Source organism: Madurella fahalii, assembly GCF_045866475.1.
Source record: "Madurella fahalii IFM 68171 DNA, scaffold_3, whole genome shotgun sequence".
In the NCBI taxonomy this organism is placed as follows: domain Eukaryota; kingdom Fungi; phylum Ascomycota; class Sordariomycetes; order Sordariales; genus Madurella; species Madurella fahalii.
The window spans coordinates 1800165-1819805 of NW_027263973.1; the positions used below are offsets into that span (position 1 = coordinate 1800165).

Here is a 19641-nt window from a genome sequence, read left to right on the forward strand (position 1 = left end):
GGTGAGCACGCTTCTTTGCAAAGGCGGTGTCGACGTGCAGATGAGGCGGGACGGGAGGTCGGAACAAGGGGAGACAAAAACAGAGCGAGGGCACGCGGAGGGGGGCCGCGAGGTTCAAATAGGAAAATTTCGACGAGCCACACTCGTGACAGGGAACAATAGTCTAAGACGGGCTAGACAATAGCAACAGTACGTGGACTTCTCGGGCGCCAGCCAGGTGGAAGGACGTGCAGGGGTTGCAGACCTAAGAGAAAGGTTGACCTAAGAGCGCGTGCATACTGTGTAGAGGACTCGAAGCATGCCCACGTCGCTCCCCTCTGGTGGTCTGTTGTTCCCGCTGTGGGCTCTGTGCGTTTGTGGGTTCTGTGGGATTTTATGGCTGCTCGCGGATCTAATCTCGACGGTGGAGGCTTCATGCGAGATTGATAAACAAACTCTCCACAGGCAACCCGCAGTTCGGCTGGCCAGACGAGACAGTAAGAGGATGGAAGTGTGCTGCTCGCAGCCGAGACATTGAGTAGGTAAGCTGTCGTATGTGCGTACCTGAACGCCTGCCGTTTCCGTATTCCACACCCAATTTATGATTCCGTCAGCCCAGTGTTTCCCGCTGCTGCAACTGCAGGGTTCAGCCCGTTCGTTTCCAAGGCGAGACAAAGGACAGCCATCAGCTATACTTTTCGTAACGCCACTCGACTCAAAGTGTCCTGAACATCATCATACTGCGCGAAATATCGTCCAGGTCCTGACCACCCCACCCCCACCCATCGCTTGAGTCCTCTAAAACGGAACGAGCTAAGACTTAGATGACGGTGGCGATGTGAGGACATTTGTGTGTGCGCTGATGAACGAGTGAACGAGTGAGCATTGAATCCGGGATGCAGGGTCCCAACGACATCCCCCACCACTTAGCGAGCGAGTCCCGCATTTCCATTCGTCAGTCGGCCACCACGCTTGCAACAAGCTGCAGGAACGGTTCTGTCTTGTCCTGCTTTCTTCCCATTTCGGATGTCGGCGTGGCTGAGTGGTGACGAACCGGACGTGTCGATTGAGCTGCCGAATCCAATAAGGGGCAAACGCCGTCCCCCGGATTCGCCCCCATTCCAGCCGGGCCAATCGTCCTCAGCCGGACCAGTCCGGGACACAGGAACTACGTAGAGCATTGCCTTCGTGGCGCTGACGAGACACAGGAGCGCAGACCTAATTGACCCATCTCCGTTTCCGCGTGATGGGGGGTTTGTTTGTGCCGAATTTTGGCTGCACCACTTCAACCCAGGTCATTGCTTGTGGCTTGGTACCGAATACACGTAATACGCGTATAATACAAGCGGTATTATCTCGATATCTATCAAAACAAACAAAGCTTATCGCTAACCCAAACGCCTATTCATACACTCATTCCGGCGTCAAGATTACACAGTGGTCTGGCGGTGTGGGGCTCCAACTATTGCATCACCCCCAATACTACGTCCGACCTCCCGCCACCTCACGGCGTGCCATACCCAGAGTCGGCCCCCTGAGGCGTTTGCTGCACTTCAAGCGCGGCCTCCCTCGCCTTGACCGTGTCGATCGTGATGGCAGGCGGGGCAGGGACAACCACCGGTTCAACCTTGACCTCAACCGTGGGCACAGGCGACGGCTTCTCCTTGCCTTCAGCAGCAGGCCTGCTGCGCTTCTTGGAAGCAGTAACCGTCTCCCTCTCCGACTCGGACTCGCTCTCAGCCCCGGACGACGACGACGATGACGACGACGAGGACCCAGCCGAATCAGAGTCTTCACCCTCACTCTCCTCTTTCCTCCTTCTGGACTTTGATTTCTTGGTCGAGATGGAAGAAGCCTTCCTCCTTGACTCCTTCTTCCCCTTCTTTCCCTTCCTAGTCTTCTTCCCCTTGACCTCGTCCTCGTCGCCACTCTCCTTCTCCTCATCCTTCTTCTTCTTCTTTTTATTCTTCTTTTTCTCCTCCTCCTCCTTCTCCTTCTTCGCCTTCTCCTCCGCCTTCCTCTTCTCTTCCGCTTCCTTCAGCTCCTTCTCCTTCTTCTCCTTCCGCGTGTCAGCCACCCACTGCTCCGCTCCCTCGACCGCGTTCTCCGGGCTACGCTTGTTCTTCAGGAGGAACCCCTGGATCTCAGCGGGTGAGAACTCATGTGCGGGGATCTTAGAGGCGAACTGCTTAGCCAGGGCGTCCACCTTGGCGATGATCTCGTCCTTTTTCCTGGCCGCGTCGGCGGCCTCGGCTTCCCGCTTGGTTTCCTCGGCGGGGCTGAGTTTGGAGGCGGCGGATTTGAGGGTGCGTTCGAGTTGGAAGAGGGCCTGGGAGGAACCCGAGGCCGATGTTGAGGCGCCGGAGGGGGAGGTGGCGGGGGTGGGTACGTCGTCCTCTTCGAGGGGCGCGTAGATGGCCCGGAAAATGGCGGCCGTCATCTCTGTGTCGGCACGGTCGAACTTGACAATCATGTCTACGCGCCCCGGGCGGATGAGCGCCTTGTCGAGCTTCTCGATGTGGTTGGTGGTCATGATGAGCACCCGGCCTTCCTGGGAGGCGACACCGTCGAGGATATTGAGCAGACCGGAGAGTGAGAGACGGCCGATGGGGCCGTTGTTGGGCCCGTTCCCTGGCAGGCGGCGGTGCGAGGAGCTGGCGTTGGGGTGTTCATCCTCGTTATAGCTGGAGTTGTCATTGTTCGCGTTGGCCTGGTTTTCGTCTTCGCGTGTGTGCGTCAGACCGGCTGTATCAATGTCCTCCAGGAGGACGACACACCGGCGCGGTAGCTCGGCGAAGAGCGAGGCCAGGTTCTCCTCTGTAGCAAACGCGGAACTCAGGCTGACGATATAGATGCGCATCTTGAAGAAGCCGGCGAGCGCCAGACTGAGCGAGGACTTTCCTGTTCCCGGAGGGCCGTACAGCAGGTAGCCACGCCTGTAGGGGATGCCGCGGTTCGAGTACCAGCGCCGGGTCGCGGGGTTGAGGTAGTCAGTGACGTCGTCAATTAGGTCCTTCTTAACCTTCTCGTTTATGATGACGGTCGAGAAGGGCCGAGACGTCCTCGCCATGCATCGCTGCCAAACAGGCTCGGCGACGGTTCCGCTCTTGGCTGTGCCCCGGTAGATGAGCGTCTTCGCCTCGTCTCTCTTGAGGTACTCCTGCCGCGCCTCGTGTAGGAGCTCTTTCAACACCCACGGGTTCCGCCCGAAGCACGCGATCGAGATCTCCTCCCGCTCGCTGGCTGTGAGGTAGGATGACGTTTGTTTGTTCTGGGTACGCCGGAACACGAGCAAACGACCCTTGTAAATAAACCAATGACTGCCGAACGTCGGGGTGTAGGCGAGCGCCTTCGTCTTTTTCTGGCTTGATTCCTTCTCGATCTCATCTTGTCCGCCCTCCTCGTCCTCATCCTCGTCATAGTCCCAGCGCCAAAGAAACCATGATCGCGAGTTCAGGTTGGTGTTGACCACGAAGCGGCGGGCGCCTTGGGCAAAGCGCTGATTCGCCACCCACGCCATAAGCATGTTGTAGATCTCATCGTCGATGCGGATGTCCACGACCGACATAAAATATGATTCTGTCAGGTCCGAAAAGTACTCGCTAAAGTAGCGCCAGACAAAGATTGCACCGCCGAAGAGGATGACCAGGGGAATATAGAGGTTCAGGTCGATATGCAGGTACTTCTGGGCCGCGGTACTGAAGACCGAGAAGCCCGGGAAGAAGAAGTCGAGCAGGGCGTTTTGGGGGAGGTTGGAGGCAAGCTCCTCCCCTGACGATAAGGGGGGAAGGCCGTCCATGGTGAGGGCCGTAAACAAGCGGGAAAGGGTGTAATGGTATCTCGGAGTGAACAACGGGACCCTGTAGACGCCCTGGACCGAAGACGATAGAGGATACAGCTTGAAGGTCCTGGGTGGATGCGAGGGGTCTGTGTCGGTATTTATGCTTTACACAACAAATCAAGCAGTAATAAAGTGGTTCGATCAGGCAGACAACGTATCCTGTCCAATGTGATGCTTACTTGCAGATGAAGGCGTTGCTTGACACTACGACCAGACGTGGGGCTCTGAGTAGTCATCCGACACACAATATATCGTCCTAGATTTCCGCTGCGAGGCAGCAGTCCAGTCGGAGGACTCCATTAACATCTGTGGGCGGGACATACGTATGACATCCGTGGACGGGTGCGCCGTGTGGCTTATTGGTGACCGCACACAGCCTGGCGTTGGCTGCACCTTCGCCGAGCCGTGCACGGCCTTGTCGGTTTTGGGCTTGCGGCCTATGGCGTACTGGTTAAACCGGCTGCACCAGGACAGCCGGCCCCAGAACCGGTTGCCTCCAACAGGGTTACGGCCGTCCCTTCTCTCCCCGCCGAAGCCCGGCTTAGCCACAACCTCTCATGCTTCCTCGGAACGGGAAGTATTTTGCGTTGCAGCGACCTCCTGCAAATACTGCGCAAAGCAGAGGCGCGAGCAGATGCTGCCGAGATCGTCGGGGAGGACGACGTGCCCCCCCCCCCCCAAAAAGACAAGCAACTCAGCCTCCCCCACAACGCGTCATTGGCTCCTCGTAGCATGACCTCCACATGCCACCAGTCCCGGCTCTGACTACCTCGCGTGTGAGGACTAGAATTGTTGCCTTTTACTGCTCGCCGACACTCGGAGTTTTTTCTTCGTCTAATGACTGGGCCGCGGCGAAAATCTCAGAGACCAGGGAGAGCACCTCGGCCTATCAATGCAATACCGTCATCGTCGCATGTAGGCATCACTGCGTGTCGCGCAAGCACATCTTACACCTATCTTGGCAGCCAGCCGTTCCTTGGGATGTGTGGCGAGATGGTAATTGTGAGATTCCAACTTCGGTCCATCTGTAGAGGTCTGACGGTCCGAGAACCAGCCAATGGCGGTTCTTGCAGGCTCTAGGCGCATGCTGGAAGATGCGCTGTGTCAGCCGACGACATACACCTGTTGGGCCAATCTGTCCACAGGACACGTCGTGCTTCAGGCGGTGAGGACCGCTGAACCGCAGCCCGGTAAGGTCAGGTAGTGAGCCGCAGGGAAGCGGGGCGGCCTCCTTCCAAAGATGTTAGCGTCTTGGGTCAAGAACCTAATGTTTGCAGGTTGCCTCTCAGATTTCAGGCGCCTACCTTATTCAATGCGACCAGCAAATGTGCGGCAGCGGGGCAGGCGTGGGGCTCTGCATTCCGGGGATGGCCGGGGCCTATCGGGACGCGGCAAGCCCCTCCTGAGGTGGCGAATCAAACAGGTCTCGGCGACCATGCTCCTTGATCTCGCATATGAACACAAAGGTGGTTCACAAAGGCTGGTCCCTACCGCCGCCACCAAGCTCGTCGATGTCACGCTTCATCGTGGCCGCAGTTCGACGGAACAGATGGCCCGGCCTTGACCCCACCATCGGTATCTTTTCCTGGCCTAACCGTGAGATGATTACCTAGGTTTACGATGAATTCTCTTTTTGTATTATAGAAGTTTCTCAGTACTAGGTTCTCCTCTCCACTTAATGGAGACACAGCTTGAGCACGGCCGAGCCTCGTCAGCCGTCCGAGCGCCTAGTTAGATGGAGGAGCAGCCTACGTCCTACCCCTATATATTACGAGTACTAGCGTACGGCTAGAGCACCTCAGGCTCGGGTGCAGTAACTAGGTTCAGTGTCTGGATTATAATATACAGCACCTATATAAGTGGATCTGTTTTTAGTTCTTTACGCCTGACGCATAATATGTTTCAACTTGTAGGGTGTATACTCCCATGTTTGCTCTAACAGCCGCAAATAGCCGACAGCTTTCACTTCATAAATAATCTAGCTTACCCTTCCAGCCCAACCAATCCAAGACACTCTATAAGTGGGACCAGAGCGAGAGTTGCACAGACCAGTCATAGTGGTGTCAGTGCCCAACCTCCAGCCTGAGACGCTCCAAGGACCGAGAGGAGGCCTGGCTAAAACTTTGCCACGCCTCTGATGAATCCATTGTCATTTATTTTCGGCATAGGATACGCTGCTGTACAAAGATACCGGTTTGAGTCCCCTATCGGAGTATGGATACACCGGAGTCGACTAACGAAGCTGACCCCGTTGTCAGCATCTCTCCCAAAGGCGACGTTATCCTAGTCGTAGGGCCGCAGGCTGTACAACTGAGGGTCCATTCTCTGTTTCTTCGGTCCGCCTCCAATGTTTTCAATGCCATGCTTGGACCAAATTGGAGCGAAGGCCAGGGGCTCTCCGAGACATCTCCGCGCCGAGTTCCTTTGGAGGAGGACGATCCCGAAGCTCTGCGTATCATCTGCTATGTGATTCATCATCGCAATGATGAGGTGCCACATATACTACCACCGAAGCAAGTTCTTCAGATTGCTATTGAGTCCGACAAATACGACTTCACTGTTGCTCTCAGATACGCCGCTTCTCAGTGGTTGAAGCAGCCAGACACCCTAGATATGATGGAAACGGGGTGTCTCATGGCTTCGGCCTTCTTATTCGGCGATATGGACAATTTTGCCAGATATACACTAGAGCTCGTCTTAAATTACACCGCTCCTTACCGAAAGCTACTAGATGACGAGAAAATCAGTCAAGCTCTACCTTGGAAAACGTTCCGTAGGTATCATCACGCTTCTTCAATATTTAGATGGCTATTAATAGACAGGATCTCGTATTAACTCACGAATCTTAGACTTGTTGGAAGAGCGAAGAACAAGAATGAGAGCGGAGCTTACAGAGTTGTTGTGGATAGACACGTCATGCAGCTGCGGGTGGAATAAACTACTCAAAGAGAGATATGTGGTACTTCAAGGCACTTACAGACCCTTGATGTGCCTTAAAGTTCCCATCTCGGAAATTGCTAGAATGATGAAAGCAGTGCCAGAGGAGGTGGAATGGAAGCGCTGCACTCTTGTCCACTATCACGAAGTTCCGACTGGCCAGAACACGTTTCGGGGAAAACTAGAAGCTATGAAGAAAAAGGCTAGCATTTGCCTCGATTGCGTACATGACGAGGAGGCAAAATCATGTAAATTTAAGCATGAGTGAATTGAAGGCATGTGGGAGAGCTGCTGATTGAGGACAAGTTAACGTTGCACAGCAGAGTAAATTTAACTAGCCCAAGCAAGGCCCACCTTCAATAATCCTCCTTCGAGCCTTAGAAGGCGTGACCTCACAACTGGACGACCCCATGGCCAGATATAATCTGATGTGCACACCTTTTCGTAAACTAGGGTAAAAAGAAAGCGATACTACATCACTTTCTTTAATACAAATTTCGCTGTTTTTCTTGAGCTTGCTAAAATCTACTCGAAACTGCTTGTGAACCATAATATCCGGTTATAGGGTCCTGATACCGGTGTCTGAGAACGGAGGGATGGACAGATATCACGTGTTAATTAGATATGTATATTAAATAGTCTCTTGAGAAAGAATCGCTTTACGATCCGTGCGCTCTACCCACTTTACCGATTGTGGGCAATTTCCAATGGGCACTTAATAAGTGCCTAGAGGCGAGCCACACTCTCTTCCTCAACACCACAATTCTCACATCACCAACTCTTCTACTACTTACTTGCCTTCCACGCGTATTAGCGTATTAGGTCCCCTGGTGGTTACGTCTTCTGGTACGTCCTTCCATTCTAACCCTTCGTTTAAGTAGCTCCATCTCCCTACAAGTCCCAGCTTTGTGCCCTACCTCTCTTATTTTTTTTTTTTACTTCGCTAGTGAAACCCTAGCAGCCCTTCAATTAAAGTCTCGGATCCGCGTTTTTTGAATCCTTCGCCGGTGGCCAGCTGGTTACTCTTATAATGCCGGATATTGTCATTCCTGCCTCAGCCGGCAGGCCATCTACTAGGATATCTTATTTCAGCAAGCGATTTGAGGTTCAATATAGCGTACTAAGGAACACTCAGGAGAATTTTTGTTATCTGAATTGCAGTCGCCCTAGGTATACTGCCCCGTATAGAGAGAATTGATGACCTATCCCTTTAGTACTGTGTCCATGTCTATATACCGCTCGCTAAAGGAGATCGGCTTAGTGTTGTCAAAAGGGTCAGGCGCTAGTCCAAGGATCAGGATCACAGGATCTAGTGCAGGAATCAAACCCATGTATTCTAGTCAGCTAAAGCAGGCTGGCAGCTAACTGCGCCACTGTACGGACGTCATCCTGTACGCGTATCTCGTCTATAAAAGGAGCAAACTCTCCAGCAAAGATAGACGGGACAGAGGAGACGAACAGAACAGGGACAATCAACATAATCAATACAATCAACACAAGATACATAAAATCCTAAACTGTTATTTCCCAAGATCCAGAGGTGCCGTGTTTCCGACAAGTGTACTTCGGACACTACGGTTAGTGTATCGCCAAGAAGTCCCCATCTGTAAAGGGGTTGTTCTGGGAACACGTTGAGGGAGATGGACCACGATGTCTTAATACCGAAAAGACCTGGACCAGCGGGCGATATCTTGGTAAACAGCCTCCTATCAATTACACAGAGACTGATCCTTGCGGATCAGAAGTACCCCGCGTAAGAGAGTTCCCTTACGGGGTTCTTATCTATCCTATATCGTGACATCATCCAGCATCATTCGGCAGGTCCTCCTGACCTTCGTCTGGAGACTCTCATTACAAATTATCCTCCCCTCTATAGAACCTGTCTTCAGGTTCCTTACTACTGAGGATCGTCTAAACTTAGGGGGTAAGACTTAGGATAACATCGGGTAGATATCAGGTATACGTCGAGTACTGTTCGTAGCCGCGCAAATAGATAAGTGTCGAACCAGTAGACCTTATAGTCCATCCGCTCTAACGAGCTGTATAGTAGGAAAGGAGAAACGATAGTTTAGAGTGAGGAGTAAGTCGTCTTATAGTCGGGAGGTTTTCGAGAAAAGTTCGGCCGGTTATCGGGCTATAGTAGGATTCGCGGCTCCGAGGTCCTACTTTCCCGGTTCAGGCCTAAGATCCGAATCACGGCCGAATCGTCCGGATTTCCATCCGAACTTACATATTGTCCTCGCAACTTCAAAACGCATGAAGATTATACGACTACTTAATTATAAGGCTTATATACAGTTGTAAATTTGCAGACGTACATTGGCCGTTTCTCCTCGGGTATAAATACCCCTCTCCTCTCCTACCTTTTCTAAAACTTTTCTTCTTCAGGCTCTCTTCCATACGTTGTTTCGCTCGCTTTTCGCTCTGCTCCTGTATATAGCTCACTGCCTATCTTCGCCTCTCTCTCCCTCTCTCTCTCTTTTCCTCTCTCTCTCTCTCTTCTCGTCATCACTTCGGCTACTTTTCCGTCGCGATAGACGCTTTCGCCGCCTCCGCCGCCGAGGTCACGCCGTATATAAAATGCATTCGCTCGGCATTTAAAAACACCAACCTTCGCTCCAGCGAGGTCCTTACAATTGACTGTTCTTTCGAGCAGTCGACCTCCTCGTATTGCTCCCATTACAACGTAAAGAAAGAGTTATATACGCTAGTAAGTTGTATATATTTTCGGCGGATTGGTAGGGGATTTGCTAACGATTATAGGCCGCTGCCGGAATGGTTAGCGACTCCATTGACCTTATAATTCTTATCGACGCGGCTTATACTATCGTCGATTATTGTGTAGAGGACGCCGAAGGCGAATTCGATAAGGAGGGTAATCGCCTTTAAGTTTCTATACTATCTTGCTATAGCTGCAAGAAGATCGCCGCTGCCGCTAAAGATCTAGTCGGGGCTTTCGACGCTACCGAGACTACTTATCGCCGCCAATTCGGTATTTCCAGCGCTACTAAGCCGTCTTCTATAAGTATATTATCTCGCTTGTTTTTATATGTAAATCGCTGACATCTCGATAACAAGCTTATATAGTATATTGCTCTATAGTTGTACTGTATAGCCAACTCCGCCTATAGTAGTCGTCCTACCCTAGCCGGAACTGCGGCTGTAATACCGACGTTAGTTGTAACGAGAGTCTCCAGACGAAGGTCAGGAGGACCCGCCGAATGATGCTGGATGATGTCACGATACAGGATAGATAAGAACCCCGTGAGGGAACTCTCTCACGCGGGGCACTTCTGATCCGCAAGGATCAGTCTCTATGTAATTGATAGGAGGCTGTTCACTAAGATATCGCCCGCTGGTCCAGGTCTTTTCGGTATCAAGATATCATAGTCTATCTCCCTCAACGTATTCCCAGAACAACCCCTTTACAATTCTGATCCTTCTGTTCTACTGTTGGCCGAGATGGCACCTACGATGAGTACCTCCCGTGAGCTAGGAGCAGAGTCGAGTCCAGGGGAAAACACCCCCTAATCACCTACAAATCCTATACACCTTCATCGGTCGGAATCACCAGGATTTCGACCTCGCATATCTTCGCATACCCTTTCGGACTCCCGGGTTCCGCGTCAAGCTCCTCACCATAATAATCTGTTGGAATTAACCCGTCTTCGGATATAGTAACTGGAAGCGCTGAAACAACTACGAGAATAAGAAGAGGGTTTGCTTCGGAAGCTAGGCATCTTACCAGGCGAATCCTTACCGAAATGTAAGCGATATCGTTCTCCTTCAGCAGGTTCTAGTAACCATAATAAGGACCGAAAGGCGATCAAGGTAAAGCATCTAATTCAGTTCCCTAACAATACCACCTATCGACGCCGTTTGGAATAGCTCTAAGATCTATAGCGAGTATTTATAGGAGACCCGAAACGGTTTAAAACGGGTATAAACCGGATCCTTTTCGCCTTAGATTAAATAGAAGAACATCCTTGCAATCGATAGTACAGTCATTGCAACAATCTTCTAACAGATATACGATAAGAGGCCGAAAACAACTGGAAAACATTTGAAGATTGGATACTGAACTATATTCGAGATCTTATAGATCAAGAATCTACTATTATAAAGCAGCTTAATGATATTAAGTAACGAGAAAACCAGTCTCCCTTAGACTTTCATCAGTACTTAGAATCCCTTGAGGCCTAATTCCCGAAGCAGGACGAAAAGGCTCGTACTCTCACCTTTTATATAAAGCTTTCGTCCGCAATTAGCAACTATATCGACTTGTACGTCTATAACAAGCTAGAGACTCGGGAAGAGATAGTCAAACTCGCTACTCAAATTTAGTATAGTTTCCAGTACCGAAAACCTTAGGAAGCCCCTAAGCATTCGTCCTGAAATCCTTCTTACTCTTCTCCTTCATCGCATTCTTCCCTAACCTACAAATTGTTATTTTATTCTCGAAGAGCGTTATTATCCTGTTATCACCAACGAAACGTATAGTCAACGACGCTATATACGAAACCTGACGATTACCCTACGTCAACCCCATCTCATTTCAATCAGCTGAACTCTATAGACAGTTAGGGAAACCCTTTAACTTGTTTTGTTTATAGCAGTAACACCTATTTCGCCAACGACTGCCTATAAAAAGGAATATCAGTAAACAAAGCTACTAGGTACCCCAGTCGCCGAGGTAGGGGATCACGCCTAAATCGGCGGGGAAACGGTAGATACCGGCGGATATAAACCCCGATTATATCGGTAAAGACGATATACCAGGGGTTCCAGTCAAAGAACGAATATATACTTCCGCAACCTTGTTGAACTATACCCCTCAATCCATTATAGTCGATCTCGATACTAGAACAGAGATTGATATTATTAGTCTAGAGTTCGTAAAGCAGAGGAAACTCCGATAGATCGGGATGCAATTACCCCGTATTCGGTTTATAGACTATTATATTATTGAAGTATTTAGTGTTTATAAAGTTCCTTTAGAACTAATAGACTACTAAAGAATTACTAAAAGAATATATATTTCTTATACTGCTATTAATCACCCCCTTATTATAAACGATTCCCCTATTCTTCTTAGAATACCAAGTTTAATATCTTATAAGATCTTGTTATACCTAGAAGGGAATTTATAGTAGTTTATAACGGAATCGGAGTATATTCGGATTGAAAACCTGAAGAAATTCTTAAAAATATATCGAGGAGAAGCTTATATTTACTCCTTGATACAGTACCTAGATATGCCGGAGGTGCTTTTTCCGGAGGAGGAAGAGGAGAATACCCCCCGAAAACCTAAAGATATCCCTCCTAAAATCTCAGACTTTACGGATATTATAAACTCCAGTAACGCAAATATTCTACCTTCTTTTAAAAGTACTGATTATACTATTGATCTACTCCCTAATACTGTTCCTCCTATTGGACCTCTTTACCCTCTGTTACGATATAAACTTTCGATTTTAGAGGAATATCTGCGCGAAAACCTAGCGAAAGGCTATATTCGTCTATCCCAGAGTTCAGCTATAAGTCCTATCTTATTTATCCTAAAGAAAGATAGTACTCTACGCTTATATATAGATTACCGCGGACTTAACCGGATAACGGTCAAGAATCGGTACCCTTTACCGTTGATCTCAGAACTCTTGGACCGAGTATCCGGAGTAAAGTATTTCACAAAGTTGGACCTAAAAGAGGTATACTACCGGATTCGCATCCGAGAAGGAGACGAATAGAAGACGGCTTTCTATACCCGATACAGTCTATTTGAGTATCTTGTTATACCTTTTGGCCTAACAAATGCTCCTACGACCTTCCAAAGTTATATTCAGACTGCTTTAGGCGGGCTACTAGACGATTGTTATATGTGTTATTTGGATGATATTTTAATTTTCTCCCCAGACCGGGAAACCCATACAACTCACCTCCGACGAGTCCTGGAACGCCTGAGACAAGCGTAGTTATACTGCAAGCCCAGCAAGTGTTCATTTTATCAGGACAAGGTAGAATTTCTGGGTTATATTTTAACTCCCGAAGGTATCGGTATAGATTCGGCACGAATTTAGACTGTCTAAGATTGGCCTGAACCACAGTCCTATCAAGACATCCAAGTTTTCTTAGGATTTTACAATTTTTACCGTCGATTTATTCGAGGTTATTCGGAGATTATATTACCGTTAAGTAATTTGCTAAAGGGGTTATAGAACGGACGAAAACCGGGAACTCTCCGGTTAGAGGCCGAAGAGCGTACGGTATTTGCGCGGCTCAAGAGAGCATTTCAAGATACGCCAGTTTTGCATTATTTCGACCCCGAACTCCCTGTTATCATTGAGATAGACGCCTCTGACTTTGCAATAGGAGCTGTCCTGTCGCAGGTCCCGAAAAGGGGCCGAAAACGTCCTATTGCGTTCTAGTCGGCGAAGTTTTCTGGACCGGCCTAGGACTATAGAACTCCTGACAAGGAGATGATGGCTATTATGGAAGCCTTCAAGTATTAGCGACACTACGTTGAAGGGAGTTGCTATAAAGTTACTGTGTTTTCGGATTACAATAACCTATAAAGGTTTATAAAGTAAAACCGATTAAACGGCCGATAGGCTAGATAGTGTATATATCTGGCAGGATTTGATTTTACTATCAAGTATTAGCCTAGGAAGCGAAATCCGGCTGATAGCCCCTCGAGAAGACCAGATTACAAGGACAAAGAATGTCCTAACAGACTCAAGTGGATACCTACTTTTGAGAGCAAAATTGCTCGGGTAAACCGGATTAGAAAGCTGATTACGGAAAGAGATAAGATTGCCTATTGCGTAGAAGAGAGTAAATTAGCTCGTATAAGAAACCCTGGCAAATCAGCTAGTACCCGGATCGGAAAGACGACTGCAGAAGGGGTTAAGAGAGCCCACTGTATACCAGAGAATAGCGAAGATACTAGTATATAGGACCCTAGTAAACTAGCTAGTTGGAAACCCGAAATAATGGGTTGTCCCTCAGAAGTTACTATAGAATCGTTAAGTGTTTACCTGCTAGGACCTTAGGATTACTAAGAAGCCGATTGGCTTGGACGGGAACAGATTGTTACTTATTAATATATAAGAGAGTATACTCGACTGGAAGCGGTTTATACTATAGAACCGTCAAAATCTATAAGAGAATTGATCCTAGAGCTGTAAGCTACAGATCCGGTAACTCTGAAAATCAAGGAAAGGCTGGTAAGTCCAGCCCGAAACTAGAGAGTTTCACCCGAATAGGCATTTAGATACGAGCAAGAATTACTGTATTAAAGACGATTGTTCGTCCTGGCAGAGCAAGCTGTTAAGCAGGAGTTACTTTAGCTTTTTTATAACGATCTGTTGGTAGGTTATTTTAGTATCGAGAAGACTCTCGAACTGTTGTAAAGAAAATACTTCTAGTATAGTATGACCAAAGATATTAAAGACTACTATAGAACCTGCTATACCTACTAAGTTAATAAGATAAGACGGTATAAGCTATATAGATCGCTCGAATCGTTGCCGATTCCTATACGACCTTGGAGCGAAATTACTATAGACTTCATTGTAGGTTTTCCTGTGGTGAAGAGTCCCGATGGCTCCGAGAAGGACGTAATTCTGGTGGTTGTTGATCGGTATATGAAGATGAACCGATTCTTCCTAGTATCTACTACTATCACTAGCCAAGAATTAGCAGAGCTTATTTATAAAGAGATTGAACTCAAGTATAGCCTTATTGATAGTTGTATTAGTAATCGAGGTTCTGTTTTTATATTATAGTTTTAGAGCAATTTGTATTATCTGTAAAAGGTATATAAGCGGCTTTCGACCGCTTTTTATCTGCAAACCGACGGGTAAATAGAGCGAGTAAATCAAATACTTATTTAATACCTCCGTTACTTCGTATACCAAAACTAAATTACCTAGGTAAATCTCCTCCTAGAAGCAGAATTTGTTATCAATAGTGCTGTTAATTCTATAATTAAGATGAATCCCTTTGAAGTACTGATAGGTTATTAACCTCCGATTTCCCGCTGTATCGAGGGTAATGTATAAGAGAGGAGGATATCTAGTGTAATTGAAAGAATTGAAAAACTTGCTGAGCTGAGAAAACAGTTAGAATAAAATTGGGCTGAAGCTATGGCAGTCTAGAAACGATATTACGATAAGAAGTATATAAAAAAGGAGTTTAAAAATAGAAGTTTGGTATTGTTATTAACCTGGAATTTGAGATTTAAGTTACCGAGGAAATTAATGTCTAAGTTTATCGGTTTATTTTGTGTTTTAAATTAAGTCGGATCGCTGGCTTATTGTCTGGCATTCCCGGATAAGTACGATCGTTTGTATGATGTATTTCCTGTATCAATGTTGGAACCGTGGTATAGCTAAAAAGGAGACGATTCGTCTGTGATGCCGATGCTAGACCTTGAGGACGATGGAGAGTGGGAAGTTAAAGAGATTCGAGACGAGAGAAAATTCTAGGGTGAAACCTTCTTTTTGGTTAAATGGGTAGGCTGGCCCTCGGAGTATAATCAGTGGGTGTTAGAGGAGGATATGATAAATGTACCTAAGCTGGTATTATAATTCCGAAAAGTACGTGAAAACTAGCGAAAGTGTAGGCGATAAGATGTTAATTAATGTCTACCTGTATGAAGCTATGTCCTGGGGTATACTAGACGCCAACCCTAACCGAAATACCCTAGAAAAACCCCCGAAAACAATATGAACTTTAGAAAATTGAGGTCGGTACCAGCTTTAAGTTAGGAGCTACCTCTACCCAAACCTGCTAGGCCTCTGTATTCTCTACGTTGGCGGCGATCTCCTCCTTGACCTTCTTGAGAAAACGGTATTTAGCGCCCGACTAACCTACGAAATCAATATCGCTAAGCGACAGATAAGTGATAGACCGTACCTCCTAGGTACGCACCTTAGACTCGTATTACGAAAAGTCAGCGATGACTCAGTAGAAACATGGTAATTGAGACTGACGTCGGTATTACGGCCGTAGTTCCGGCTAGGACAGGACGACTGCTATAGGCGGAGTTGGCTGTATAGCGCGACTATAGAGCAATATACTATATAAGCTTGCTATCGAGATGTCAGCGATTTGTATACAAAGATAAGCAAGATAAATATACTTATAGAAGACGGCTTGGTAGCGCCGGAAATGCCGAATTGGCGGCGATAAGCGGTCTCGGCGGCGTCGAAAGCCCCGACTAGATCTTTAGCGGCGGCAGCGATCTTCTTACGGCTATAGCGAGATAGCGTAGAAACTTGAGGGCGATTACCCTCCTCGTCGAGCTCGCCTTCGGCGTCCTCTATACGATAATCGATGATGGCGTGAGCCGCGTCGATAAGGATTATAAGGTCGACGGAGTCGCCAACTATTCCGGCAGCGGCCTATAATCGTTAGCAAATCCCCCGTTAATCCGCCGAAAATGTATATAACTTACCGGCGTATACAACTCTTTCTTTATATTGTAATAGGAGCAATACGAGGAGGTCGACTACTCGAAAGAACAGTCAATTGTAAGGACCTCGCCGGAGCGAGGGTTAGTGTTTTTAAACGCCGAGCGAATGCATTTTATATACGGCGTGACCTCGGCGGCGGAGGCGGCGAAAGCGTCTATCGCGACGGAAAAGTAGCCGAAGCGATGACGAGAAGAGAGAGAGAGAGAGAGAGAGAGAGGAAGAGAGAGAGAGAGGGAGAGAGAGGCGAGGACGGGCAGCGAGCTATACGTAGGAGCAGAGCGAAAAGCAAGCGAAATAACGCGTAGAAGAGAGCCTGAAGAAGAAAAGTTTTAGAAAAGGTAGGAGAGGAGAGGGGTATTTATATCCGAGGAGAAACGGCCAATGTACGTCTACAAATTTGCAACTGTATATAAGCCTTGCGATTGAGTAGTCGTACAATCTTTACATATTTTGAAGTTGTGAGGACAATATATAAGTTCGGATGGAAATCCGGACGATTCGGCTGTAATTCGGATCTCAGGCCTGAACCGGGAAAGTAGGACCTCGGAGCCGCGAATCCTACTACAGCCCGATAACTGGCCGAACTTTTCCTGAAAACCTCCCGACTATAAGACGACTTACTCCTTACCCCAAACTATCGTTTCTCCTTTCCTACTATACAGCTCGTTGGAGCGGATGGACTGTAAGGTCCACCGGTTCGATACTTATCTATTTATGCGGCTACGAACAGTATTCGATATACGCCTAATATCTACCCGATATCATCCCAAGTCTTACCCCCTAAGTTCAGACGATCCTTAGCAGTAAGGAACCTGAGGACAGGTTCTATAGAGGGGAGGATAATTTATAACGAGAGTCTCTAGACGAAGGTTAGGAGGACCCGCTGAATGATGCTGGATAATATTACGATATAGGATAGATAAGAACCCTGTGAGGGAACTCTCTTATGCAGGGCACTTCTGATCCGTAAGGATCAGTCTCTGTGTAATTGATAGGAGGCTGTTTACCAAGATATCGCCCGCTAGTCCAGGTCTTTTCGGTATCAAGACATCGTGGTCTATCTCCCTCAACGTATTCCCAGAACAACCCCTTTATATTAGTCTTAATTACTATATTTCTATTAAGTTATTGCTAACTTTTCGTAGTACGAGTCTGAGGTATATACCTAGGAGGTACGGTCTGTCGCTTGTCTATCGCTTAGCGATATTAGTTTCGTAGGTTAGTCGGGTACTAAGTGCCGTTTTCTTAAGAAGGTTAAGGAGGAGATTACTGCTAATATAGAGGATATAGAGGCCTAGTAGGTTTGGGTAGAGGTAGCTCCTGACTTGGAGCTAGTACCGACCTCAATTTTCTAAGGTTTATATTGTTTTCGGGGGTTTTTCTAGGGTATTTCGGTTAGAGTTGGTGTCTAGTATACCCTGGGATATAGCTTTATATAGGTAGATATTAATTAATACCTTATTGCCTACGCTTTTGCTGGTTTTTATATGCTTTTCGGAACTGTAATACCAGCTTGGGTATACTTGTTATATCCTCCTTTAATACCTACTAATTGTACTCCGAGGGCTAACCTGCCTATTTAACTAAAAAGAAGGTTTTACCCTGGAATTTTCTTTCGTCTCGAATCTCTTTAACTTCCTACTCTCCGTTATCCTCAAGGTCTAGCATCAGCATTACGGACAAATCGTCTCCTTTTTAGCTATACTACGGTTCCAACATTGATATAGGAAATATATTATATAAACGATCGTACTTATCTAGGAGTGCTAGACGATAAGCCAGCGATCCGACTCGATTTAGAATATAAAATAGACCGATAAACTTAGATACCAATTTCCTTAGTAACTTGAATCTCAAATTCCAGGTTGATAACAATACTAAACTTCTATTCTTGAACTCCTTTTTCGTATATTTCTCGTTGTAATATCGTTTCTAGACTGCTATAGCTTTAGCCCAATTTTGTTCTAACTATTTTCTCAGCTTAGCAAGTTTTTCAATTCTTTTAATTGCATTGGGTATCCTCCTCTCTTATATATCGCCTTCGATGTAGTAGGAAATCGGAGGTTAATAACCTATTAGTACTTCAAAGGGACTTATCTTGATTATAGAATTAATAGTACTATTAATAACAAATTCTACTTCTAGGAGGAGATTTGCCTAGGTAATTTGGTTTTGGTATACGAAGTAACGGAGGTATTGAATAAGTATTTGATTTACTTACTCCGTTTACCCGTCAGTTTATAGGTGAAAAGTAGTCGAAAGCCGCTTATATATCTTTTACAGGTAATACAAATCGCTCTAAAACTATAATATAAAAACAGAACCTCGATTACTGACGCAACTATCAATAGGGCTATACTTGAGTTCAATCTCTTTATAAACAAGCTCTGCTAATTCTTGGCTAGTGATGGTAGTGGATACTGGGAAGAATCGGTTCATCTTCGTATACCGATCGACAACTACCAGAATTACGTCCTTCTCGGAGCTATCGGGACTCTTTACTATAGGAAAACCTATAATGAAGTCTATAGTAATTTCGCTCCAAGGTTATATAGGAATCGGCAACGATTCGAATGATCTATACGGCTTATGCCGTCTTGTCTTATTGACTTAGTAGGTGTGGTAGGTTCTGTAGTAGTCTTTAACATCTTTAGTTATACTATACCAGAAGTATTTTCTTGTAACGAGAGTCTCTAGACGAAGGTTAGGAGGACCCGCCGAATAATGCTGGATGATATCACGATACAGGATAGATAAGAACCCTGTAAGGGAACTCTCTCACACAGGGCACTTCTGATCTGCAAGGATTAGTCTCTGTATAATTGATAGGAGGCTGTTTACTAAGATATCGCCCGCTGGTCCAGGTCTTTTCGGTATTAAGACATCGTAGTCCATCTCCCTTAACGTGTTCCTAGAACAACCCCTTTATAATTCTGATCCTTCTGTTCTACCGTTGGCCGAGATAGCACCTACGATAAGTACCTCCCGTGAGCTGGGAGCAGAGTCGAGTCCAGGGGAAAACACCTCCCAATTACCTACAAATCCTATACGCCTTTATCGGTCGGAATTACCAGGATTTCGACCTCGTATATCTTCGTATACCCTTTTGGACTCCCGGGTTCTGCGTCAAGCTCCTTACTATGATAACCTGTTAGAATCAACCTGTCTTCGGATACAGTAACTGGAAGCGCTGAAACAACTGCGAGAATAAGAAGAGGGTTTGCTTCGGAAGCTAGGTATCTCATCAGGCGAATCCTTACCGAAATGCAGGCGATATTATTCTCCTTCAATAGGTTCTAGTGACTATAATAAGGACCGAAAGGCGATTAAGGTAAAGCATTTAATTCAGTTCCCTGACAACACTACCTATTGACGCCGTTTAGAATGGCTCTAAGATCTATAGCGAGC

The 19641-nt window shown here is 47.0% G+C and overlaps 1 protein-coding gene across 1 annotated transcript; it reads right to left on the reverse strand.

Moving 5' to 3' along the window:
* Positions 1 to 1483: 1483 nt before the first annotated feature.
* MFIFM68171_06004 (Mitochondrial chaperone BCS1) lies at positions 1484 to 3778 on the reverse strand (the record flags this gene model as incomplete). Its single annotated transcript, XM_071061424.1, has 1 exon — positions 1484 to 3778. The coding sequence occupies one exon, from the start codon at positions 3776 to 3778 to the stop codon at positions 1484 to 1486; it is 2295 nt and encodes a 764-aa protein (XP_070917525.1).
* Between the last annotated feature and the right edge of the window lie 15863 nt (positions 3779 to 19641).